We start from the raw sequence: 25,824 nt of genomic DNA, 5'->3' as shown, positions 1-25,824 counted from the left end.
TCCTTCCTCGGGGAGGAACGTGGTCCGAGGCGTCTCTGGGGCGCTCAGGAATTCACCGCTCCACGAGACGGACGCGCACAATTGCGAGGGGGCAGTTGGGTCGGGGCGAAGCCCGCGGGGCTGCGAGCGAGGGCGGGACGGCCGCGGGGCCGGGAGCGCATCACCGGCGGGGACCGGGTTTTAAGTTTCTTGACATGCCGATGGCTTCGGCGCTTCAGATTTCCAAGTGCCAGGAGCAGAAGGGCAGGGGACCCCTATCACTTACCCCGAAGACCTTCACCCGAGGCCAGGCTGAGGAACGTCAGCTAACCCGTCTCCTTCTGCATCTTGGGGCAGGTCCAGCGAGGAGCAGAGAGAGAGGGAGAAGGCCGTGCATGCTGGAGAGCACCGTGCTGGCCCACGCGGGGCTGCCGGGGAAAGCGGCGGTGAATCAGATCCTTCCCCGCAGCAGAAACCCCCGCGAGGTGCTGGGTGCGGGGAGCCGAGCCTGGTTTTTCTTTCCGTTTAAACTTGGGTAAACAAACTTCCGCAGAGGGGCAAGCGGCGGTGGCAGTGATTCATGACTTTTGAGCTAATTTATGTAAAATAAAGAGGGCTCATTTAGCACCTTTCCACCCTTACTATAACACCCATACATCAGAGGGACGCACAGCAGTCACTACCGACTCGGCAATTAGTCACCTGTGACGCGGGCTAATATGGCTTTAAAGGAACAGAGACCGAGAAGCGTTCGGCTGCGGGGGTCCACCCCCCACAAATGGCGGCACGACGACCCGGTCTTAGACGCGTGCAGGTGAGGCCAGTTTTTTCAGTCATGGGATCACCAGCGGTGCCGTACTGGGTCAGACCCGTGGCCCATCTAGCCCAGTAGCTAGTGTCCGACAAGGGAAGAAGTGGATGCTATACAGGGAGAGCGTCGACCCGGATATCTCTCGAGCGATCGATCCCCTGTTAATACCCACCCTGGCACCCACCCTTTATTGGGTTCGAGATGCCAGAGGAAACATCTCCAACCGGTCTCCTCCATACCCATTAACAGATCCGTCATCCGTGAATTTATCCAGCCCCGTTTTGACCCTGGCTCTGCTCTCCGCCTCCACCACCCCCTGTGGCAATGAATCCCACAAGTTAACTGCATGTCACTCAAAAATACATCCGTCCATCCATCCTGCAGAAAGACCCTGAAAATACTTCCGTGTGTCAGGTATCCCGGTTGTAGCCGTATTAGTCTAGAGGCAAAAGGAATCAGGACTCGTGATAGAAGTGATATCTTTTATTAAACCAACCAGATTTTTGCAAAAAACAAATTTTTAATTGCAAGCTTTCGGGTAAGTGTGAAGAAGGGTGTCGGTGCCTGAAAGCTTGCAATTAAAGAATTTTTTTTTTTGCAAAAATCTAGCTGGTTTAAGAAAAGATATCACCTGTACCACAAGTCCTGATTCCTGAAAATAACTGGTGCTCACAGAGCAACCTCCAGCCACGGACCTCAGTGCGAGTCGCAGTTGCTGACCATGTGTGCGAGGTGTACGTCATCCCTGGTTTACAGGAGGGGAGGGTGAGGAACAGAGGGGAAAGTCATTGAATCACAGAGAAGTCGGGCTGGAAGGGACCTCAAGAGGTCATCGAGTCTGACCCCCTGCCTGATGCCTTGACCGAGGTCACCAAGTCGCAGTCTCTGAGATGGGACCCAGGAGTCCTGCTTCCCGGCCTTCGATTCCCCGGATCAAACTTCTTGTCTGCATTTTATCAAGACTTTCCCCAGTGGTTGCAGAACTACAGACGACTGCCCTATGAAGCCGGCTCCCTCCTCAAGGCTGCTGGACAATCAGCCACCACCGATCACTGGGTCCAGCCCCCCGCGCTTGGGCTCCCCAAAGCAACCACGTTGGCTGAACTAGTGCTTGCGGAAGCGTGCATGGGAAGAGCACCCGAGAAAATCAACCACGCAGGCCTCGTCTGCCGGAAGACTTGCCCTTAAATAAACAAAAGAGATTTATTGCCACAAAACTAGCCCGGCAATATTTCCCAACTCTAACGCTGGCAGGTTAGTTTATGCTGGAAGATGGTGCAGAATACCATCAGCGGAGGGCAGGCCACGTGAGCCGCAGAGCGAGTCCACAGAGGATACTTACCTTAAGAGAACGTATTTACCATTCCTGTCAGCCTTGTTTTCTCAGCCGTCAGCGCCGGGACATTTAATCATGCTGTACACTTCCTTTCTCTGTTGAAGGACAGGACCCAGCGACAAACCCATGGCCATAAATTCGGGGGGGGGTTATTTATTTATTTTTTACGAGGCGCTATGAAATTCTTACAGTCGCGTTGTAAAATCGGCTGTCGCTTTCCCCAAGAGGCTCTGATGGGATGTTAATAGCCAAAACGCCGATCTACGTGCGAGCTGGTCTTAATTATGAATTGCAAACAGGGGAGAGAGAAGGGGAGAGAGGATTTCAAACTCACAAACCAGCCAGGAAACCTTGGCTTGGTTGGGATCATTGGAGACAAGCATCTTGGGGAGAGATGTACTGATCTGCTATCCCCTCCCCTTAAATTTAAAGCTCTGTTTCTGTCCCAAGGAAATCACACTTTGCGGTCTCCGAATCGTCCAGCACGCATTTCCAAAGGCACCTCGGCCCTGATCCAAGACTCAGCCGTGCCTCGAGGTAGGACTTTGTGCACCAGGCAGCTGGGAAGGTGAATAAACCTCTTCTGCAATGTGGGCAGATACAGGGCATCCCCAACAAGGAGCACATTGGCTTCCAACATGAAGTCCTCCCGGCGCGGATAAATCCCACCAGTGCAGCTGTCAGCAGCCAGACGGGAGAACAGGATGGGCCGAACTATTTCTACCTGCTGCTTCCAGATCGCTAGCAAACTAACCCCGAATACAGCGGCAGCAACTGAATTTCAAAAAAATGACAGATTTTGCTCCATTTCTGCCCCCGTCCAGCCGGTGTCCTCTCTGCTCTGCCCTACTTCCCCCAAAAGGGCCTAGGCATGATAGAGCAGCTGGTCATCCAAAAAAATGGGGCAAGCGGTGCACTGGGTAAGCAGAGGTGTCCGACTGCCAGACCCTACGGCTGGGTCATCTACTCCGATGCGCCGCACGGATGCACGATGCTCGGTGCCGCGGTTAGGAACAATGCAGCCGACGAGTGCCTCTGCCCAGGGCTAACCCAGCAAGGAGCTTTGCCCTGGTGCTGTGGTGTCGCTGTATCCATGATCCACTCAACCTCCCCAGCACGTGTCCCTGGGCACGCGCGGCACCAGTGCCACCCACCTGCTGGGACCCGCTCAGACCCAGTAATCCCTTTTAGCCACAACAGTCCTTTACTGGGCTTGAACCAGCAGCCTGGAGCTGAAAAGGCCGATTTACCCGTCCTCCAAAGCCGGGCTCCCATCCCAGCAGCATGTTTTGCTGCCTATAAAGAAGCACTTCAGAGCCGGACCTGACATGTTTGCGTATTGCGCACAAAGTCGAGGGGAGTAAATGCTGCTTTTTCTCCATGAAAACACCAGGGCAGAAAGGAAGATGACAGATCTGGGTATTCAGGGCTATATATCACCCCAACAACTCGACTGCCAGTGACCCACTAGCCTTATCTTCTCAATTTTATTTGTCCAAGTTCTTCCTCCGTCCCTTTCCCCACCTCTTTCCACTTCAAGGTGTCTTTCTAGGTTTGCCCGCTGCGGCTTCCCCCTCTGGAGCAGAGCCCAGCTTTACCACGTCGTGGCAGCGAGTACGCTGCGATGCTGTTTCCTTTTATCAGTTTTAAAGTGGGAAGAATACTTAGAAGCCCAATTATCCCAGAGCAAGGTTGGGAAACTTCGTTAGCCTGTATTAGCACTTTAAACATGCAAGCAGCAATTTAAGTGATAAATAATAGTATAGAAAGAGAAGTCGAGATTTTTTTTTTTAAATGTTATTTTTAATTAACTGCAATTATCTGCCTGACCTGTGAGCAGATTTTTAAATAGCTTGGTTGATTACATATTGCATCCACGAGGCTTGAAACAGTCCTTAAAATTCATGTGCACCATAAAAAACTGCTATTGTTATTGAGTTAACTGTTCGCATGCAAAGGTTGGTGCTTTGGGGGAAAAAAATGAAATAAATGAGAAGCAGTTTTTTACATTTAACCCGTTTCTCAGCTCTGATTGGCTCCATTAGTCACCTTGGTAATGGGCCTTCTCTTCCCTGCCTCAGTTTCCTGAGCTGTAGGAAAGAGGAGGCGAGATGCTTACATCAAATGGAGACCGAGGGCATTTGCTGCAGCACGGAGCTTGGCAGATGGCTGCGGGGAGGGCCGGCTGCCACGAGCCTGATCCAGGAAGCATTGGAAAGGTCCCCCCGACTTTGACATGAGCTTGAACAGACATGAGCTCGCGAGCGCTAAGCTGAAAGGCCAGTAGCTCCCAATTATCTGGGTGTTTATGGGCCCCCTCAGCACCCGCAGTACCGATGGGTACGTCCCCAGCACTCCCACGAGGCAGGGGAGCGAGCACAGGCTAGGGCGTCCTCCAAGAACCATTTGGGAGTGGTTTCCATGACCGGTTCCACCTCCCTCCCAGACTCGCGGGGAGTCAAGGGTCGTCCATCAGTGCTAAGGCCGTCCCGGGGTGGAAACCTCCAACACAGGCTTAAAATCTGCAGGGACATCCATGACAATGAGCCACTGAACACACCTGGTGCCCACCTCGAGAAACCTAATAAAATGTACACATCAGTGCATGGGTGTGTGTGTGTATGCGCATATACGTGTCTGCATATATAGATGTGTGCATGTGCGCGTATGCATATGTGTATGTGTGCGTGCGTATGTCTGTATATATAGATGTGTGCATGTATGCATGTGTGTGTATATACGGGTCTGTATATATAGAAGTGTGCATGTGTGCACATGTGCATGTGTGTGCATGTGTACGTCTGTATATACAGATGTGTGCTTGTGTCCATACGCATGTGTGCATGTATGTGCGTGTGCGTCTGTATATAGATGTGTGCATATGCATGTGCATGTGTATATATACAGATGTGTGAGTATGTGCATATATGTGTACATGTGTATGCATGTACATGTGGGTGCATGTGTACATGTGGGTCCATAATGTTCTATGATTCTATAATGTGTGTGTGTGTGTGTACACACCTATATTATATATATGCACACACAGCCACGCGCAAGAGACAGCGAGCGAGCGAGAGGGAGGAATGAACAAGCGTTTTTAAATGCAATGTACCCTAATGCGCCTGAGGAATCCAGCCAAATGAGAGAATATCCAGAGAAGAGAAAAACCTGCGCTGACAGAAGGAACGGGCTCTATCATTCTTACAATAAATAGTTTGTGAGGGCTGCAATTAATTTCCATGCCGTCCGACACTGCATTGGTCAAAACCCAGCCAAGAGGGATGAATTGTACCTCTGCCCTCCCACGGCTGCGCCCCCTTCGCCCGCCGGGAGAGAAGGCCCCCGACAACTGCAAACCAAAAAAAAAAAAAAAAAAGATATTTTCTTTTTTTGTGCATGGTAGATTTTGCAAATTACGCGATCAATCTTGTGCTGCGCCGAGCGCTCCTTCACTCCACGCCACCCTCTGTATTTTGGGAGCGACGCAATCTGTCTTCTGGGAACCAGGTATATAATTTCTAGTTAGCGAAAGCTCGGAGAAGAAGCCCCTTTTTCATTATGATGATTGAACTGCTTCCAAAGAGAAGAGCGTGGCTGGATCACGAGCCCTCTGCGGAAACCTGAGCTGCTTTTGCTGAGCTTGTCAGCCTCGCTGGAGAATTAGTACTTCCAAAGCTCTTACTTTTGATGAAAATCAACATTTATTTTGCCTAAGCCTAAGAAGGTGTCAGGCAGCCACAGAAACTTGCCACTCTTCCAGGGGAAGACAGAGTGAAAGGAAGAAATCTAATAGAAATGTATTATCAAGTCCGAGGAGTGGACATTGCAGTAAATCACGCTTCAGGTGGCACCATTATATTTTTCAATAAAAAAAAAAAGACTCGCTTTCGACGCATCCGTTAGGAGCTTGCGGGGGCCTCTCCACCTGCAGCCGAGGGGTGTTAAACCCAACGCGCTTCAGGCAGATGCCAGCATGTCAAGGAGACACGAATGAGACTGAAGCCGAGTCGATTTAGGAACAAAATAGAAGGGAGCGTGGAAGGGGCTGCGGGTCCCACACCTGGGGCTAACTCCCCCAATCTCTGGGGGCCTGGAGCGGTGCTGTCCTGTGCCTTCAAACCCCCTCCTGCTAGGACTGATGCCAGACTCTCCAAGAAGCCACCAAGGGCTCTGCCGCTGTTCCCAGTGTCACATGGAGGCACTCAGATGCTATAACGAAAACCCAATAGTTGCATTAGATTAGATAGAAAAGGTGAGATTTCCCCCTCCAGCCCCTTTCAGTTGCACTAAAACCAAGGGTAAAAAAAGCTTTTCAGAGCAGCAGGACTTTCCCGTGCCCAAATGCTGGCAGATGCAATGTCCTGAATGCGGTGGCCTCCACAGTCACCCTCCCTAAGCGCAGCCCTCTTTTTAGAAAGGTCCTTACTAGCTATGCAAAACGATCTTAGCGATTCCTTCCTCCCCCGCCCTGAACGAGAAGCTGGCTCAAGACACGGCTTTAATCAGCACAGGAGCCAGGTCTCCAGAAGCAAGCCAAACAGCGTCCCAGCGAAGGCAGTCAAGCTCCCTGCCCCAGGCTCTGCAACAGTTTCCATCCCCAGGCTCTGTTTTTCGCCTCCCAAAACTTTCTAAAACTTCCCAGGCCTCTGTCTTACGTTTTGGGCAGGGAGGAAAAGGGCCTGGGCACCTTTGAGCATGAGAGGAGTGCTCCAAGTGACACCCAGACACTGCTTGCCTTCCTCTGCCCCCCTTTTTTTTAGGAGTGGAAGGGTGAAATTTGGCATGGACGTCCTCCGTGCTTCCTCAGGCTGAACAAACTGAGGACAAGGGTGGATCAGAGAAAACTGAAAGCCATTTCAGATAAAGAGGAAGAGAAAAGGGGGGATTAAAAGGAAAGATTGTGTGAAAGCTTTGAAGATAAAAAACTCCAAGGGTTTTTTGGTTTCCCGTTTCCACTTCATTCCTCCCTCCTTCAGTTCTGGCACTGAAGTTTGGGGCAGAAGGGAACAGGGACAGAGAGAGACTGAGAGAGAGGGAGAAACCCCAGAGCAGACAGGGAGAGGAGTTTATGCCGAATGACATGGCATGGGGGTTGCATCAAAGACAGCAGAAGGTGTCAGGAGTAATTTCACAGGCTATTGTACATCGTTAAGGCACGTAGAGGAGCATAAATCATCCCACACAAGCAGGATGGTCTGGCCACCCCGGGCCTGGAGATCATAACTACACGTGCTCCAGTCATTGTGTTCAAGCAGAGCGACTGCTGTCCTTAAAGACATCATCTCACATTTTAATCTCAGCTGCCTTAAAATCTCGCTCGCACAAATTGCTCCGTGGGTTGAAACTCTCTGCCCCCGGCTGTCCAGCCAAAAGGCAAATATTTTTTGCTCTGAAAGCCCTGAGCTAAATCAAACCTGTGGCCCCTGAACTAGACAAATGTTGCACACCCAGAAGAGACAATGAAGTAGAACCAGCAAAAAGCCCTCGATGCTTTATGTGTAACATTTAAATAATCCTGCGTCCTGCAATTAAAACTTCTGCTCCGACTCAATTAAGGGATGCCAGACGTGTCCGACCGGTTTGCTTCAGAGTCCTTGCTCATGAAGAAGCAACGTCCACATGCGTGCAGAGACCTTGGCTGCTAATTTTGAAAGTTCAGCACGGTTAAAACTGGGACGTTTGTCAGAGTATTTTCTGGTTGCTGTTGTTGGCACCTTTCCCCTACAGCTCTCTGCACAGGACATCTGCAAGGAATGGCTCGGCCGCTCCTCCAGGGACCTCCTCTTTTCAGTTCTTCTTTTAAAAGCACAGGAAAAGTCATGCAAAATAAACTCCCTTTTATCAAGGCAATCAGAAGGAGTCAGAAACTCCAGGTGGGTGACTTTCCTAATGTCACCCCCATTTGCTACACAGCCCACACGCAGTGTCTGCTTTCCCCCGTTGCTGGACAGAGGCAGCGTGTTATTTTGGGGTACAGAACGTGCACCCTAAAAGCTGCGGGCCGTATGACAGGACTGATCTAACACAAGAGACTCGTGCTCCCGCTTTCCCCTAGCTCAACGCACAGCGTTCAGACGCTGCTGACGAGGCAAATGAAACCGTTCGGTGAAGTTGCCGTTTGTTTAAAAATCAAGCAGCCCCCCCTGCCTCTGGCTGTGCTGGACCCCGGGCCTGCGGCGTGCAAGCCAAGACAGGCTGCACATCAGAGCACGTGGGGGACTCGACGCCCCCCGTCCCATCCACGGCTTCGCTCCGCGCGACGGTGACGCTGAGCACCGAGGGGGATTCGCGGGCAGCGTGGCTGCACCCTGCAAGCCCGGGCTGGGGGGCGGAGGGCCGAGCACCGCGCTCCCGTGGAACCGGCTGAACGCTTCGCAGCCGCTCCCATCTCCTTGTCAACTCTTTTGCAAACACAGTGGTTTTGGTTTTGCACCTCGGTGACTAGAAATCCTGGCAGATGAGCACCCTGCCTTCTCGCGCGGTTATCCGACGAAACGCATGTCTCGCTGAGCCGGCAGGAGTGATCTGTTACCCCGGGAGGGAGTCTCTCTCCTTCCACTCCGGCGACACGCGGGGTTGGGATCTGGTTTCAGGCCCTTCGCCTCCCCTGCCCCATTCTCTGATGGCCTGGATGATGCGAGGGATGCGGGTTTTGCTCTGGTTTGCAACACCCAAAATCAGGCGTCCTATCAATCTGATGGGCGACGTGTCCCCTATCAGGGGGCAACCGCTTACCCTGGTGACAGAGGAGGGGGTGTCCATCTCCAATTGCTAAATAACTCAGGTGAGGAAGCCACCAGGGAGCAACTCGAATGACAGCAAATTCCCCAAGTCTCTGAAATGGCTTGGTTGCGAGCCCCTCCATCCACAGGCGTCAAGGCTTTTAAAACCAGGCGGAAGATTAAACCGGGCGGGAGCGACACTCGCAGGGCTGGCAGACCGGAGGGACTTGGCAGGCCGGGCACTCCTGCTGCAGATCGATAAGGAAAGAAGATTGGAAAACTGCAGACAATTAGGCCCGTGCAAAAATAAATAAATAAAGCAGGAAGCGGATTTCCAAACGTCTTTCTGCAGGATTAGAAACGATGGCTCCTGTTCAGATTGGGAGACGAGGAGGAAGGCGCTGGCTTCCCCGCACGTCTGTGTTACGACCGGGTGCTTTCGACTGAAGGGACCCATCGGCATCCCTCTCTTCACCGAGGTAGCTCTATGGGAGCGAAGTTGGCTGCCTGAGTACAACAAGGCCAGGGGCTGGACCCTCGGCGCCGATGCTCATAGTACCAGTGCCTGCGACAGAGAAAAGGCAGCGGCTGGGGGAAGAAAGCATGGCTGTCCTCGCTCCAGAGATGGGGAACTGAGGCACGGAGACGAAGGGACTTGCCCGAGGTCGCACAGGGAGTCTGTGGGAGAACTAGTTTACCGCAGAGCTGAGTCTCAGCCCAGATCCTTCCTATCCAGCGCGGCTCTTGCCAGACACGGAGGGCAGCCCCTGCTATAAAAGCCATCTATAACAGACGCCGCTCAGAGCAGCGAAGCCCGTGGTCGCTTGGGGGAGCAGAGGGCAGCACCCCCAAAACACACAAGCTCACCTGCTGACACAGGAATAAAGGCTGCAGTCACTAATGACCTGAACAAATCCAGCGAGCTGAACGGGAAACCAATTAGACTGATACACATTGCCCTGCCATAGGAACGAGCGAGTGCGCGCTACCTGCAGCTCGATAGATTTTGCATTAGAAAGGCAATTATATTAGAGGTTTGTTAATTCAATTATGAAAGGAGTTTTGATGCTTTCTGATTAACTCCTTCCACACGCCTGAGGGCACAGGGGCTGGCCGGGGACCCTGGGGATCCACAGGGCCAGATGTGACATCCAAGGCGGGGGGGGGGGGGGGTGGAGTTGGGGTTCATGCCCTGCTGTAAAACAAGGGTACGTCGAGCAGGGGAGGGGGCAGGGGACACACGGGAGCTCCCCACTGCTGCGCGGGGAGTGAACGGGGCAAATCTGTTCAACCCAGGGACGCTCTGCAATGGGCCCAAGCAAATGACAGGCTGCAAGGCCGGCTGAGCCCCTTGCCTGGCTACAGCAGGGATCCTCCATGTGGGATTTGCTCGTTACCCTCCGACCCAAGGACATGCAACGCCAAAGGGAGAGAGTTTCTGACCGTCTGGGGCGGTGGTTTTAATCTCCAGCCCCTCACCCCCAAAAAATGCCAGCTCTTTGCATTGTCTTGTTTCTTGACTACAGAAAAGTACTAGAGCAACGCTTCTGTTGCAAAACAACTCAGCAGGGCAGAATGGTTTTGACCCGATGGAGTCCTATTTGAAACCTCTGGGTCGATCTTGTGAACCGTGTGCCAGTGTTTGCACACCCAGCGATGCTAATACTGCCCGGCACCCTCGAGAGGACGTGGCACCCCAGTTGAGAATCGCCAGCTTAGGGACGAGAGCTCCAAGAACTAATGACAAGCCGCGTGGCTCTTTGCAGCTCGAGTGCGCTCTCCTGAGGGATGGCAACAGGGGCTGCAAACGTCTCCACGAGATCCCTAAGTGTTGAGAGAACCTTAACCCCATTTCACAGGTGGGAAAACTGTAGCAGGAGGGTCGGCGGCTCACTGAGGATCACAAGAGCCAGTCTGTGGCAGGGCTCAGAGGAGGACTTGCACCTTTGCCATGGGTTAAAGCACCTGCCTGCTCTTCCTTTCATCCAACAGAGTAAACCACACATGCCATGGCGGCATCCCGTGTCTGCCCTCCTGATAGGCAAGGAGCACAGGGACCCGTGGACCTCGGTGATGAAAATCCCATAAACAGGAGGGTTTTTATTCCTCTTCTCCTTCTCCGTTTTATGTCCCTTAGCAGCATCTGCTGCAGCAGATCTCAGCCACGAGAGCCCAAGGGGTACCAGCCTGCTCCGCTGCTAACACCTACACCGCTACAGAAGGCAGATGGCACAAAGGATGCAACAGCCTCGGCGCGGAGAGCGAATGCAGCGCCCTGGCAGCGCGCCAGCGGCTCCGGCTGCAAGGCACCCCAGGCTCCTTGTGAACTGCGCTCCCACTCCCTTCCTGGGCTGGGTACGTGTGCCTGCCCACGGTAGCAAAGCGAGACCCCATAGCAAACGGGGGATGCCCAGCAATATGACAGAGTCCCAGGACACACAAAGAGGAAGCGATGCATTTCTGTCGCTGCTGGTCCAGGTGGCAGGCCTTGGGCACATGCAAGGCGCAGGGGCAGCAGCAGCAACCTGGATGGGGGGGAATGCCTCTAGATGGGCCCCAAGACACTGCCAAGCTACAAGACGATACTCGCCCTGACTGTGCTTTTACCTTCCCCGGACACAAATGACGACATGCATTTCATACAGCTCTCAGTAACGCACCTCCCAGACTCAAGCCGCTGACTTCCCCCTTCTCTACAAGCTTCCAACACGCTGCTCTCCAAGACCGTTTGCACCCATGGATGTGAGCCTGGAAACTTTGGCGAGGCAGACAAGTCACAGACAAGCAGAGCAGGGAAACCGAGGCACACAGAGTAAAGCGAAAGGCTCACTATCACGTTAAAGATTGCGCTTCCGCCTGAACGTGCTGCCTGTTGCATGCAAGGCCTGAGTGACTGTATTGAAGAGAGATTAGGAAACAGAGCTGGGCTGCATCAGACTGCTTCCTCCATACATTTGGCTACGTTTTGTGCAGGGTCCCTTGCATAAATTGGGAGACGTTCTCCTCTCCCCTCCTGGCTTGTGGGGTGGGCTGCGATGCTCACACTGCAACGGGCATGAGATGTTGTGCAGGACAGATGAAAAGCTGGGTGCAAACTGCAGATATCGGCCAAGCGACCCCAATACAGCGTCACTCAGGTGCTCCAGTGACAGCCAGCAGGAAAACACCCAGGCTGAGAGCCCACTGTTTAAATTAACTAGATTGCACATGACCTGCCCGAAGTAAAAGGAGGCATGCTGGATGTTGCGGGGACAACTCAGCTCTCTGGCTCTCTTGCAGTTAATATGCCCGACCCACCTGCAAGAAGCTGCTTCCTTGCCTACAGGACAAAAATGTCCCAGCTGAACTGCAATCATGCTGATGCTGGCTTGCTTTCCCGGTGCGGATGGTCTCAGTTTGATGCGAGAGCATCTTCCGTCCACTTGGTTTACGTGGGTCGAGGCAAGGCAGGGGGTTAAACGCATACTTGCCTCGCTCGGAGCCAGTCACTATCTCCCAGTGCTGCAAAGGGTTAAGTCCAAGTCTAATTAATCTACGTATCCCTGTGAGGCAAAAGCAGCTTTCCATGTGCCCTCCCCTATGGCAGTCTCAGAGGACGTAGGTGCTGCCTCCCAAGCTAGAGGCACTCTGGGCCCAAGCCTGGCCTTCTGGGCAAGTTGCAGCAAGGGAAGTTGAGGTCGGATATTAGGAAAAACTCTCTCATTGGGACGACGGTGGAGCACTGGAACGGGTTCCTTAGAGACGTTGTGGGATCTTCATCCTTGGAGGTTTTAAGGTCCAGGTAGACAAAGCCTTGACTGGAATGATGTAGTTGGGGCTGGTCCTGCTTGGAGAAGGGGGTTGGACCAGATGTGACCTCCTGAGCTCCCTTCACACCCTCATTTTCTATTTTCTGTGAAAGCAGGGGGTCAAGGCTGGGATGTGTCCTTCCAGAAGCTGTCCCTCTGAGCCCAGCTGGGGTGCAAATATCCTCCACCCGGCAGCCAGTGACTGGTAAGGCCCGATGCACGATCCCCTGCAGCAAAGGATGCCCTGACCAGAGAGTCCTAGGGCAGCGGGGCTGGAAGGGACCCGCAGAGCTCACCTCTAGTGCAACCCCTGCCTGAGGCAGGATCGGCCCTGTGCAAACCACCCTATACAAATCCATACTCTAACCTCTTAGCACAACTACTGTCAACCCTGACACAACACAAAACATCACACCCGAACCTGCCCCAATAAAGCAGGGGGGGAACATATCCTGCTGCTGTAAAAGGTTGTTAATAGATGCTCAAGAGACCTCAAGCCGAGGCCGTGCCCCTGCTGCAGAGGAATGCAAAATCTCCCCAGTGCAGACCAGTATGAGCAGGGCGGGAAATCCCTTCCTGCTCCCAGTGCAGCCTCTGTCTGAGCCTGAGCGCAGGGGCAAGACCCTCCAGCCCGGACCCTGCAGGTTGGTCCCAGAGGAGCACTGGCACAGCCCAGCCCCATCCCCAGCACCTCTGGGGGAGGCTTGAACCCCCCTGACACATGGAGCAGAAAGGGGGCAAGCAGCACAGCCCAGAAGTTGGGAACCCCCATAGCGGAGCACAGGCATCGCTACGCCTAGATCATCCCCACCCAGTGACTGTCCAACCTCTCCTCGAGACCTCCAGCGACAGAGTCCACAGCTTCCCCGGGCACCTCTTCTACTGCATCCCTGCTCGCGCAGTGAAGAAGTTGTCCCTGAGAGCCAAACCTGCTTTGACCAGCCTTTCAGGACAGCCGGGCAGATGCGGCAAGAGGACCCCAGAGTCACGGAGACTGGCTTCCCAGAGCTGCCCAGCCATGGGATTTTAAGAATCCCATGCATTATTTCAAGCTGGAGGATGGGGGAGAGCAAGGAAAGCATTGAAAAACAGACATCTAACCCGAGCAGCAGAAGGATGGCTCAACACAGGGTATTCACTGTCTTAAATGCAACGCTTGGGCCTGGGTAACTACGATGACAGACCAGGGAGTATCATCCCCTCCCCTGGACCCTGCCTGACTTTGAGGCTCCGAGTCTCCATAAAGTTTTTGGGGAGAGAAAGCAGGATGAGCCGGAGGGCGCAGTGCCCTCCCCACCCTGTGCCAGAAGCCGCGGCGGCTTGGTGCCGGTCCAACCCGAGACAGGACTGGTTTAACCCCCGGAGCCGGGTCCGACGGGGTGCCGAGCGTGCGGGGGGGTGTTCGGGAAGTCATTCCTCCAGAAGTGAAAGCTGTAAACAAAACTAGAAGCCCTGCACCTCAATGAATTTTCCAAAGCGAAAGTGTTTGAGCGTGCTCAGCGGAGCCGTTAAAAAAGACTGTAGCGAGCATCTTCCATTAACGTTACGACCGTGAAATATGACAATAAAATGATAGCCGTATGGTCGCAAATTTGTAGCCCGCCGAGTTGCTAGGGGTTTATCGTCACTCAAACGTGCAGAGAGCTGTAAAATGTTTACAGAAAGGGTCGTTTGCCGCTATAAAATCCTCTTTTCTCTCCTAAACAAGGCTGAGTGGAGCCATTTACAAACCCCTGAATGTTCATCGGGGGAGAGGGGAACATCTGTTCTCTCCAGGAGTTTTCAGTGATCTTCTCGAACAAATTAACTAAAATGGGTGCTTTCTAATTAAATTAGCACTCGATTGGAATGGTTTGCATTGGTGCGCTTGGTTACAATTATCGCGGGGAGGACAGTTAGCGCCGGCAAAGGCTATTTAACTGGAAGGTGAAATATGGAAAAGCACATTACCTGGAAACAGGAGGGGAGGGGCAGCCCCGGACCCCCCCCAGCACCGCACAGACACTTCCCCGGCTTGCCGAGAACAAAACAAGGTGAAGGAGACGAGCGACGTGACACAAGGTGCCGTGCCCTCTCCCTCAAGAGGAGTCTCGCGCTGCCGCGGCGGCCGGGAGCATGAGAAATGACAGCTGGGGTCCGCAGGCTCTGCCAGAGCGGGATGCTGGCAGAGAAGCAGCCGATGCAACCCTCTCCCATGAGTCCCATCCGCAGCAGTGGTCCCTACCTGGGGCAGACCTGTTTGCAGAGAGCCTGCCCTGGGGAAACAACCGAAGAGAAGATCCGCGCCCAGGTCCGCGCGACGGGAAAGCAGGACCGCTTTTGCCCTTGGTCACTGCAACTCTGGGCACTAAAACCTTACAGCCTCTTGCAATAGGAGAAGGCAACACCTGCTTTCTTCAGGCTTCAAAGAAAACCCCTTGCCGTGCCGCTCTCCAAAGTCATCTGTGCCTCTCCCCAGGGATAGAAGAGCAGCTTAACTCCAGCACCAGCTTAGCGAAGGTTGCTGGAGTCCTGTGCCAGTGGGAGATGTCCACGCTGTGGAGAGAATACACACCCCTGGGGAGAGGAAGTGCATGACTGGGGTTAGCAAGCTGGGCATCAACCTAGGCGAATGCTACCCAAGGTGTAAACCTTCCTACTTATGTCTCTGGGCAGAGGCTTGGGGGATGTCTCAGTCTTGGCCGGCCTGACAGCCTGAGCAGTCGCTAGGTTGTAGGTCTGAACTCTCCTGGCAAAGACCCACTCGTCCCTACTACAAGTCAAGAGCAGGTTAAAATGCAGTTGCATGAGAAGTACAGGCAGGTGTTCTCAAAGCACCTAAGGGACTTAGGAACACAAGCCACGGCATGAGGCACTCGAGCGTGTTTGAAAACACACCCTTCAGAGCATCCCTGCTGCAGAGGGCTGGTGAGTTTACAACCACAGGGAAGCGAAGTTGGTGGTGGGGAAAGAAGTCAGAGCTGACGCATGAGGGCAACGACCATCACCCGGGGGTAAAAACTAGCATCGATTCAGTCCCAAAGTCGCACGCCAGGGCTGGAGAAGGCTTCAGGGGAGTTGGGTCTAATCCATCTCCTAGCAGAGGCTCATTGCTTAGGAAAATGCGGCCTGTATCTTACCATGACGGCTTGAGAGACCTCTTGAGATATCCAAGTCCATCCCAAGGCAGGGTTACTCCCTCTAATGCACTCCAGAACTTCTCCAGATCACTTCTGAGCGATCCCAAAGGTGCCCTGCAGGATCCGAGGCAGATCCCAGTCATTCAAGTTTCCTAGCCCATCTGAGCAGTTGACTACCTGAGTGGCCCTGCGCTACTTGCTCCGCTGCTCTGCATTGAGGATTGCCTGCTGACAAAATAAGGGTGGGGATAACGACGCCCCTCAAAGGACACTCGGGAACGAGACCTCCTGTAAACATGGGATATGCAATTTCCCCCCAAAATGGATGAAAGCAGGGCTTTTGGAGAGATGTCTTCAACAGTCCCAGCAATGACAAGTCCACCTGGGAAGCTGCTCCAATGTCTAATCGCCCTCGCTCCTAGGAAGTTTCATCTTAGTCCATGGTTGCATTTGCCTAACCTCCACCTCCAGACTTCTGATCTCATTAAGACTTTGTCTTCAAGACTGAAATCCCCCAAGGATGAGACATTTTAACACTTCACTAATGAGATGCTCCTCCCTGCCCCAAGCTTCACTATTACCACCCGTATTATGTTGCTTCTCATGGAAGGGCATCTCCAAATCCACTCATTACCTTGTCCCCTAGCACTAATATGCAGACAATTTAAAAGGCGTATTCCTTACGTCTGGAGAAGTTCATTTGGGTTTGTTGTGCACATGTTGCCTCAAGGCTTTCGATCCTAGAAAACAGGGTTGGGAGTGGTCACATCAAGTTTAATCCCCTGCTCAAGGCAGGATCATCCTGGTCTAAACCATCCCAGGCAGGGGTTTGTTTCAACGCTTCCAAGGAAGGGGATTTCACCACCTCCCTCGGGAGTCTGGTCCAGCATGTGTCCACCTTCAAGAAGAAGGAAGTTCTTCCTAATATGCAACCTACAGTTCCCCTGCTGCAATCTAAGACCATTACTCCTTGTCCTGTCCTCTCTGGCCAGTTTCCTGTGCTCTTTATAACCATCCTTCAGTCTTCTCTTCCCCAGACTACATCATCCCAAACTCTTCCAACTTTTCTTCGTAAGTCATATTCCCCAGACTTCTCATTTTTGCTGCTCCCTGCTTGACTCTAATTTGTCCACAACTTTCTTGAAGGACAACATCCCGAACTGGACACAGCACTCCAGGCAAGGCTCGTGTACGTATCTGGGTGTTTGTATCATGATTTCTGATATCACTCCCCCCTGCATGGTCAGCGTAAACCCTGCCCAGTTACACTAGCTAGTCCACCACCCAAGAGACGGAGATGGTCCATCAGACCCACACAGCCGTCGCTCTTCACAGCAGGAGCTCCAATGCACCTAAATATCTTCCCCCCCAGCACACAAACCACTTCTCTCCAGCTCTTCACCTCCTGTATCCTGTCTTCTCATTTTTCTTGCTCAAGAAACAAGGACTTTAGCTCCTTCCTAAATCCCTGGAGTTTCCCCAGATCCATGCAACAGGGTCCGATGCATCGCCGGATCACCACCAACCTCAGCATCTTGTGCGTTCTTGCACCGAACCTCCTTCGTCTTCACTCCGGCAAGGCAGCAAACTGTCCTGATGTCCGTCTGATGCTTCCAGCACGTCTCGCCCATTCTTCTTTGTGAGGAGGATTGTCTTTGTCTTTTCCCAGCGGCAGACGGCCTGGTCTCTGAGGTCCGTCTGGCTTGACCTGGGCAGGGGTTTTCAGCTCTTCCCTCCAACGGGCGCTTGCAGGTCGTTCTTGTCAGACGTCTTACCCAGAACGTAACGATTCAATTCATCCAGGTGTGAAACATCCTTTTACTCCCAAACCTTGTTCTCTGCATGGTCTTGTCATGGGAGTCCATCCACTGTCTGCCCGTGGGAGATCTGCTGAGCGCTGACCAGATCTGGGCATTCAGGAGATCCTCCATATTTCTGATGCTTCACAGGGGGGTTCGCTGATCCTCATGACCACCAGCTTTCTCCTCCGTCAGCCCCGCTGGCTTGCATTTCACGCCGAACAAGCCCCTCCTGTCTTCAGGCAGGGAGTGGAAGGTGGCACATCGGGCGCAGGTAACAAGACCTGGCGACTCTCTGCCCACACTTGTTGCCAGGAAGAAATTAGAGAGAGAAGCACCGAGATTCCCGCAGAAACTCCACAGGTAGCCACTTGCTATGCAAACACGTGCTAGTGTCTCTCTCTTAATCCTCATTAAAGGTCACCTATAAACTCACTGGACCGAGGCCCCAACGTAATCTCAAGGCTACACTCCTGGAGGGAAATACTGCGGGATCAAAGCCGTACACCTAAAATAAATCACAGCAGACCCAAAGTCACCAGATTGGGCCAATCCCCTCCACGGCCCAGGATCAACACTCTTGAGTAATACTCCGCCGTTATCGGCCGACACTGGAGACGGCTGCTTTACTAGCGAGTGATCAATCATCCCAAATCCCCTATTTCACGCTGCACCGACAGGCATAGTGGCGTGCTGCACGTAATTGAGAAAGAATAGCATATTCTGCTTCAGTGGGATGAACCTCCTGTGGCCAGTCCTGAAAGGCTGGGCAATTTTGGACCTTCAAGGATCACTGCCTGTTGCCAATGCTTTCCCCATCCAAGAGGACCGTAGGTGTGCACCGGTGTGAGGGCTGTGCGACAGCACTCAAGGCTGTAGGATGTTAGATCAACCCCAGGGAGATAGATCGGTGAGCAAAGAGAAGGCAAAGTGGCCAAAGGGGCATGGCAAATACCATTTCTCACATACCTAAGCATCAATACGCTTGGATGCTTATCTTCCTGGGGTGACCGGACCCCAGCTGCCTTCCTGCCCCTTGGGCAGGGGGCTGGACCCGATGATCTCGCGAGGTCCCGTCCAGCCCCGATGTCTGTGAAATCTAGTATCAAGAGACGCAACTGAAGCTTGCACAATCCCCTCCCTACTGGGGACCCTCTTATCTTAAGAGACCACCTCACGTTACCCCGGCACATAAGCACGGCTCTGCTCCTGCTTTCTGAAGCGGCCGTTCGCCCTTCACCAGGGGAGCTGGGGATGCACCCGCCCTCAGTGAACAGCAGTGCCGACAAGGCCTGGATTCATTCAGGCACAAAACGTAGAATCACAGACCAGGAGGGTGGAAGGGACCTCAGGAGGTCACGTCTAGCCCACCCCCCTGCTCCAGGCAGGACTAGCCCCAGCGACACCGTCCCAGCCACAGCTTTGTCTATCTGGGTCTTCAAAACCTCCAAGGATGGAGCCTGCACCACCTGTCTGGGTACCTGTTCCACTGTTTTACCACCCTCCTCGTGTGAAATTTTTTCCTAATATCCAACCTCAACTTGCCTTGCTGCAGCTGGACCCCATTGCTCCTTGTCCTGCCATCTGCCCCCACTGAGACCAGCCCAGCTCCATCCTCTTTGCAGCCCCCCTGCAGGGAGGTGAAGGCTGCTGTTCAATCCCCCTCGGTCTTCTCTTCTGCAAACTAAGGCGACTTTTGCACGTTCCCACTTCCTTGTTAGCCTCAGCTCCTGTAAAACACAGGAAAAGCCGCTCCAGCTGCCCCGCTCTCCTCACCAATCTGCAGCTGCTCTGTGCTCCTCACCTCCGGGATGAGAGCAAGGCAGATGGACACGGTCCTGAGATGGAAGCTGCGCGCCTGAGAGGGAAAGGAGTAGAAAGAAGCTTCCTTGACACATCCCCAAATCTCCTACCCTTGATTCACCTCCACCAGCTCTGGTGACTCCCAGGTCTGGCTTCCTTGCATGGTCCCTTCTCCTGACACTGGATGCTGATACACAGGTGCTGTAGGGGAGACAAAGGCATTCCTGCCTCTCGCCTCCAGAGGAGAGCAAGGGAAAATGCTAGGCAAGATGCTGGCAGGTGCATGAGAACTGCCATTCTCCCCCAACACGGGGCAGGAGATGGGCAAGAGGAGGGAGATGCTGGGACGTACGAGTGAGCTGCTCCACTTTGCTGCGCCGACGATTGTGGCAGAGTTGACAAGTCGCAGAACCAGCTATTTTTTCTCGCCTCTCCCTCTGCAAGGACCAAGAATATTCCTTTGTGATGGGCAAAGAGCAGCTCGCAATCAATGCCTCTCCCAGATCGGAGGTGCCCTTTCCACTAGCGCATCTTCATCCCTCATCTGACGCCCATTCCTTTGACCCACTGGGAATCGAGCTACTCCAGGCGGACAAATGCAACGTGCAGCATTTCAGCAGCTTGCTTTCTGGGGATTAACTGCTCCATCTTCAGGGCAGAGATAAAGAAGCCAGATTAACTCACTGGTTCAAGAGCACTTCCCTGCAACAGACAGCAGCCGCCCTGCCACCGAGATCAAAAGGAGCTGAAACAGGGCCAAGAGGGGGGAGGAAGAAATCACTGTGCTTCAAAAGGGAAGCCAAGCATCACAGAGCCTTTATAGAGGCAGTGATCCTTGCTGAAAGGGCATGGCCTGGAGCGTGCTCCTGTTGCGCTGCATTTCAATAGCACATGACCACGCAGCCGGCCTTCCAGGAGCTCGCACGCCAGCAACGCCAGGGCTATGCTGCTAATCCTGGGAATCCTTCTTTCCACACAGCCTTGGGATGTCTTGGAGCCTCCTGGCCTTGGCGCGGGTTTTACACTTTACCGCCAAGGCTGACATTGCTCTGAAGGTCCGTGCAGCAGAGCGAGGGAGGAGGAGAAGGGGCTCATCTGAACTTCTGGCTGACTCTTGCTCCAGTCCCCGGTTGACCCGTCCGCCCAAGCAGGCCGGGACGCCTTACTTCCATGAGATACATGAGGCGCCTCCAGCCATCAGGGTACCTGCCTGAGCAGACTAGGTACCAATACCTACCTTTCAGCACCCGTTTGGTTTCATTCCTTAGCCCAACTACAGCGCACAAGAGCACAGGAAGGGGAGAGAGGAGCAGCCAACAGACCTGAGTGCCTCTGGGTACAATCGGAGCTGCGGATGTCAGAGAGGTATGTCTTACCCATCCATGCATACCAGAGTGCATGCCAAAGGAGATCTGGCCTCCTCCTACAGGGTCCACTTCTAGTTGGGTTAAGCTGTTAATTGTATTGTGGGACGTGGCGGAGGCCCAGGCCCCATGGTGATCCATGTTATGCACACAGGAATAACCAAGGGAGAATCTCTGCCTCGGAGCACTTGCTTTCTAAGCAGGTTCAAGTGTGACTCCTGGCTCCTCTACCCTGCTTCGCTCTGGACCCTCTCTTCTCCCTCCTGCCGTAACGCTTTTGCAATCCTGCTCCTCCCCGGTGACCCCCAACGCATGCAGAGCATGCTCCGGTAGCCTTCATGAAGAGCTATGAACCGAACGGGGTCTTCTGGCAGCCTCCGACGCTGTGCTGGGGATTACAACAAGGACTAAAACGGTAAACCCAGACACACGGCTGAGCGATACCTCTGCAATATGCTAGGCCTTTACGTGTATAGCCTCTTCTCACCCTCAATGCTTTTTTCTCCGGGAGTCACACCTCTATGGTAAACCAGAGACAGACTCGGTCCTTATCTCCGGAGCAGACGGGTTCTCCGGAGTAAGCGATCGCTTCCCACCCTTTCAATGAAACTCTGGCACAATTAACACAGCAAAATCCCTTGCCCCACTCAGGGAGGCTGTGCAGCTGGCTGCTCTGATATTTCAAGGGCATCCTCAGTCCTCCCCATGGGAAGGACTGAAGATGGCCACGAAATATCAGCCCTTCCCACACAGCAACTTCTGAAAGGAGTGGTCTGCACATGAGAGTTTTCCAGCCCCCAACGAGGTTCTCAAGATCCTCTCTCTTCCCCTGTTCCCCATTACAATTACAATCCAGCATCATAGCCATCACCATGACAGTCTTTTGTAGAGCTTAGACGATGGCTTGTCTGGGCTGGTTTGCAAGGGCTGACCCTGCCTCAGGCAGGGCTCGGACTAGATGTGAGCTCTGCAGGTGCTGTCCAGCCCCGCTTCCCCAGGACTCTGTGATCATCAGTCACCTCGAGGGCAAGTCTTCCGAGCTGCTCAGCAGACCCTACACCTCCCTCGGGAGCTAAAGGATTGCAACGAAATTGGTGAAACGACACCGTTTTGCCGCAGGTCAGTCGAAGCGCCGAGTTCAATGTCAAAGGAAACACTCTGCTTCTTCAGGTTATCGAACAGTTTTGCTTTTTGCTTTTTTTCTTTCTGAAGAGTTGGGTACGTTTCAGAGCACGTTGCCAGCATCTTCCTCTGGGCTTTTCTTTCCTCCTTTCCGACGGGCTGAATTCCCCAAGGTCAACCTGAATTCACAAATCGTTTTGGCCACCTCCCCGCTGCGTTTTCCAATGAACGCACTGGAAACACTTTTGTCTGGTCCTACTGACTATGCAGCAAAGCAGATGATCCTCAAGTGCCTCTGAATAAAGACACAGGCTACGTCACGGCTACTCCACAAGAGCCATTCCCAGGGCAAGGGAAGTGGGACAGATCACCTTCCCATTGCTGCCCTGCAGTCTCCCAGTTGTGATGGCTGGCTCCTGGCAGAGAAGAAATGGAGAGGTTCCCCAGGGACTGGGTCAGCGTCGCTCCTATGTTGGCAGCAGGACGACTGTTCACCTCCACCCTCTCCCTTCCGAGGCAAGCAACACCGTATCTTAGCACAGGAGTTGACATCAGTGCTTGGAGTGATTGCTGCAAAATGTCCTACCCGGCACCTTTTCCGCATGCTGTTGAAAGGCAGATGACCCCGAAGACACATGGCCTATGTATCTGTCATCCCCCAAGTCAGTTTGGCAAGGGCTACAGAGGTATTTCTGCCTTCCTCTGTTGCTGGGATCACAATCTACTTCCCAGGCAAAATGTGCTGGGACGAGCCTAGCTATTTCTATGCCCTCCAGCCACACCTGCTTTACTCTCTCGCACGCTGGACTTTCGGAGGCCTTTAGTTTTGTATATGAAGGAGCCCAAGGTTATTGTCAGGTATTAGGGGTGCTTCCTGGGTTGTGGGATAGAGATACTGAGGGGATGGGCTTGTGAGGCCTGTATGGACTTATTGTGTCAAGCACGCTCACCTGCAGTTGCCCCAGGGACAACGGCAGACCTTTCTGGTCCCACATCCCTACAGACGAGCACAGGTCAGGCCCTGTCCTCACCTTCAAGAACAACCTCAAATCCCGACAAACATTTTCCAATGAAAGGGGGAAAGGAAGAGGAGTACAGGGCAAAAGAAATGGTGCTGAACTTAGTTCTGTGCTTGCTGCTCCATAAGAACTGGGCTGGGGACCCCGTCTATATCCTACAGACAGCAGAAGTGCCTCCACCCATTCATCGGGGCTTAATGCTATTTGTCTCGACACCGAATGAGTGGGTGTTCTCACAAGCAGCCTTCAGTCCCAACAGTAAATGCTGGCAGGTGTCTTAGCAGCTCCCTGAACCACCCTGCTGCCTCCTTACGTTTGGAAAGGACGTACGTACGTCTCAAACACATGCTGGAAGCCGGTGACTGACAGCAGGGCGCTCACCTAGAGCATGGGACAGCAGGTTGGAGGTGACACACAGGACAAGGAAAGGAGGGGTCTGCACCCAGCTCACCCAGCTCTCGCCGCACAGAAATGGAAGAGGAAAAGCAAAGGACCGGGTCCACTTTTGGTGATGTCCAGCTCAAGTGGACAAATGCAATTTGTCTGGTAACCCCTAACGAAGCTTTGGTGCCATCAAAGCCCTAGGCCACCATTCAGGCATGTGAGAGCAGCACAGGTGCTGCAACAGGTGAGGACTGAGGTACAGGAGCAGGAAGGGAGGGGAAGCCAAGGTCAGGGTTGGGGAGTGAGGGGTGAGGTGTGTGAAGCAGCAGCAGCCCTGAAGCACCTGCCCAAGTGCAGGGGGGCTGGACCCGATGATCGGCAAGGTCCCTTCCAGCCCCTACCAATTATGAAACAGCAGTGGTCCTGTATGACTGAGGCAGCAAAAGCAACGAACGCTGAGATGCAACGCTCGTGCTTAGGTCTGGACAACCAGAGCGAGCCCCAGAGCTCATGAGAGCGTTACCCAGAGCACCAGCCTTGTACCTGTGTCCTCTCCTGCCTTGTCCCTCTCAGGTCTGCGGGCCTCATCACTCGGGGAGCTGGATGACAGCAGAGAGATGAAGGACGGCAGCTTCTGGAGCCTGCTGGTGCCGGGGGCCTCTGTGTCACTCCAAAACTTGACCTCCTGCTCCGCTCTGGAGGGTCCGGGCACCTCTCCATCGTCGTGGACCCAGGCTGCTTCCCTCCTGAAAGACACACGTGAGTATGGCAGTAACTGGGAACCCACTGGGAACAGTGAGAAAGGTCAACAGGTTAGAGAAGGGGTCACTGGAGTCAGAGACAGGAGACACGTTAGCTCATCTAGGCCATCTAAATGCCAGGCATGGACTGTTCCCTACGGTCTAATTCCAAGGGCCTTGCCCTATATCCAGTGTTCAATGACCTGAGCACTGGTGCTCCTGCGAAGCAATCCAATATTCAGTGTGAGGTTTCCCTTTGCCCAGCTGGGCCCCTTTACCCTTATTTACATCCCAAAATATCCCAGCCTCCACGTCAAGGAAATTTCCACCCTTCGGATACTTGGAGAGCTTTGAACTGGGCCCAGACCAGTCACCCGCGTTCTTCTGGGTCATCAAGTCAAGCCAAACAGCAAGGGGGACGGGAGCTGGGCTGGAGACCCAAGTGCTCTCTCCTGCTATAAAGGGTAGCGGGGTGCAATGGGTTTACCAGGCCCCGAGCCATCCCCAGTCCCAGCTCTCCATCTGCTCTGCTGAGCCTGGCCCGGCCCGTCCCCATGGCTCGCTCCTTGGAGGGCACACGGCTAATGTGACACTTCATCTCGTTTGACATCTCTGTTGACGGCGCTAATAAAGGAAAAAATGCCTGAGCGGTTTAGAGCTTCTCTAAACCAGGCCCCTTCTCTCTCTCTCTCTCTCTCAGGCAGAGATTGCTGTCCCCTTCCCAGGAAAGGCGGCTGGAAGCAGCCCTGCATAGCACCACTCCCCGCTGGCCAGCTCCACGCTCCTGCATTCTTACCTAAAAAGAGCAAGGAAATATTTTACACCTCGTTCACAAGGGGGATGTGAGCTGGATGTCATTCCAAGCCGATTCTCTCACTCGGGGTAACTTTGGAGAGCCCTCTGTGCTGGCTCCCCTGTGCTACCATACAAGGCAGGGCCTTGCGCTGCCAGGATGCGTCCGGGGGCCCGATATAGAGAGGGCTGGGGGTCCGGCTCTGCCTGCCTCTAGCCAGGTGACTGGGAATGATGAAGGATGGGCAGGACCAAAGGTGGGCGGGGGGAAGATTTTGCAGGTGGAGCGGGGTTAGCATGTAATGCTGCCTTCCCAAGAACAGGTGGAATTTCCCTACTCCGAGCCAGCCACCAAAATGCATCACCTGGTCCCTTCCCCAGCACCCACTGCCAGACTGTTTTGGGCAGCCTTTGCCCATCACGACCCCAGGGCAGGCTGTTCAGGCAAGCCTGTGGCTCTGCTCCTAGGATGCCAATGAGGCTTGCCTAGAAAAAAGGGGATCGAACGCAACCCCAAGACACCTGCTGCACAGGGGACGAGGTGCTGGGTGGCAAAGTCGCTGGGCAGAGGAAGAGCTGGGGATGTTTGCCGCTCTCCCTGGGTGGCTCTGCTTTGCAGGCCGTGCCCCCTGCCGAGCACACCTCCCTGTCCGTGCCCTGGCCCCGTGCATGCTCAGTCACCCCGCCGGCTCCCGGAGACTCATTAGCTGCTGTTAACAAAATGTTCCCAAGGAGCGACACAGACGTCAGGGGCGGGCACGGGGGCAGGACGAGCCAGGAAGCGTTCAATGCCGCGGCACTGATGAGCCCGGGCAACAGGCTGCTGACAGGGATTGAAAAAGCCGGCCTGCCAACACGACCGGGGAGGGGGGAACTCGAGCCAGCGCGCCTCACCCCGTGCTATTCTGGTCCTAGCTAGCAGCTCTGCCCTTAGCACGTCTGCCAGGCGGGCTCCACCTTCACCCCTCGCCGCTCCCGGGGCGGGTGCCCCAGGCCAGCTGCAATGTGCCAGCGTGAGGATGTTTTCTCCCGAGACCACGCAT

The 25,824-nt window shown here is 53.9% G+C and overlaps 1 protein-coding gene across 3 annotated transcripts in view; it reads right to left on the bottom strand.

The window, feature by feature from the left end:
• The window catches only part of ZC3H3 (zinc finger CCCH-type containing 3), a 284,251-nt gene that overhangs the window by 13,620 nt on the left and 244,807 nt on the right, over positions 1-25,824 (bottom strand). The window contains exons 11-12 of one of the 3 annotated variants that reach the window (XM_019481838.2): positions 23,793-23,995; positions 5,681-6,338 (exon numbers count right to left, since the gene is read on the bottom strand). In XM_019481838.2, the coding sequence (XP_019337383.2) occupies positions 6,259-6,338; positions 23,793-23,995 (283 nt within the window). In that variant the 3' untranslated portion in view covers positions 5,681-6,258. Of the gene's footprint in view, positions 1-5,680; positions 6,339-23,792; positions 23,996-25,824 lie in introns of those variants that run through there. The other 2 variants (XM_019481839.2, XM_014600800.3) reach the window with 2 other exon arrangements.

The sequence above is a fragment of the Alligator mississippiensis genome, chromosome 3, assembly GCF_030867095.1.
Source record: "Alligator mississippiensis isolate rAllMis1 chromosome 3, rAllMis1, whole genome shotgun sequence".
NCBI lineage: Eukaryota > Metazoa > Chordata > Crocodylia > Alligatoridae > Alligator > Alligator mississippiensis.
This window is presented reverse-complemented; position numbering and strand designations above follow the sequence as displayed.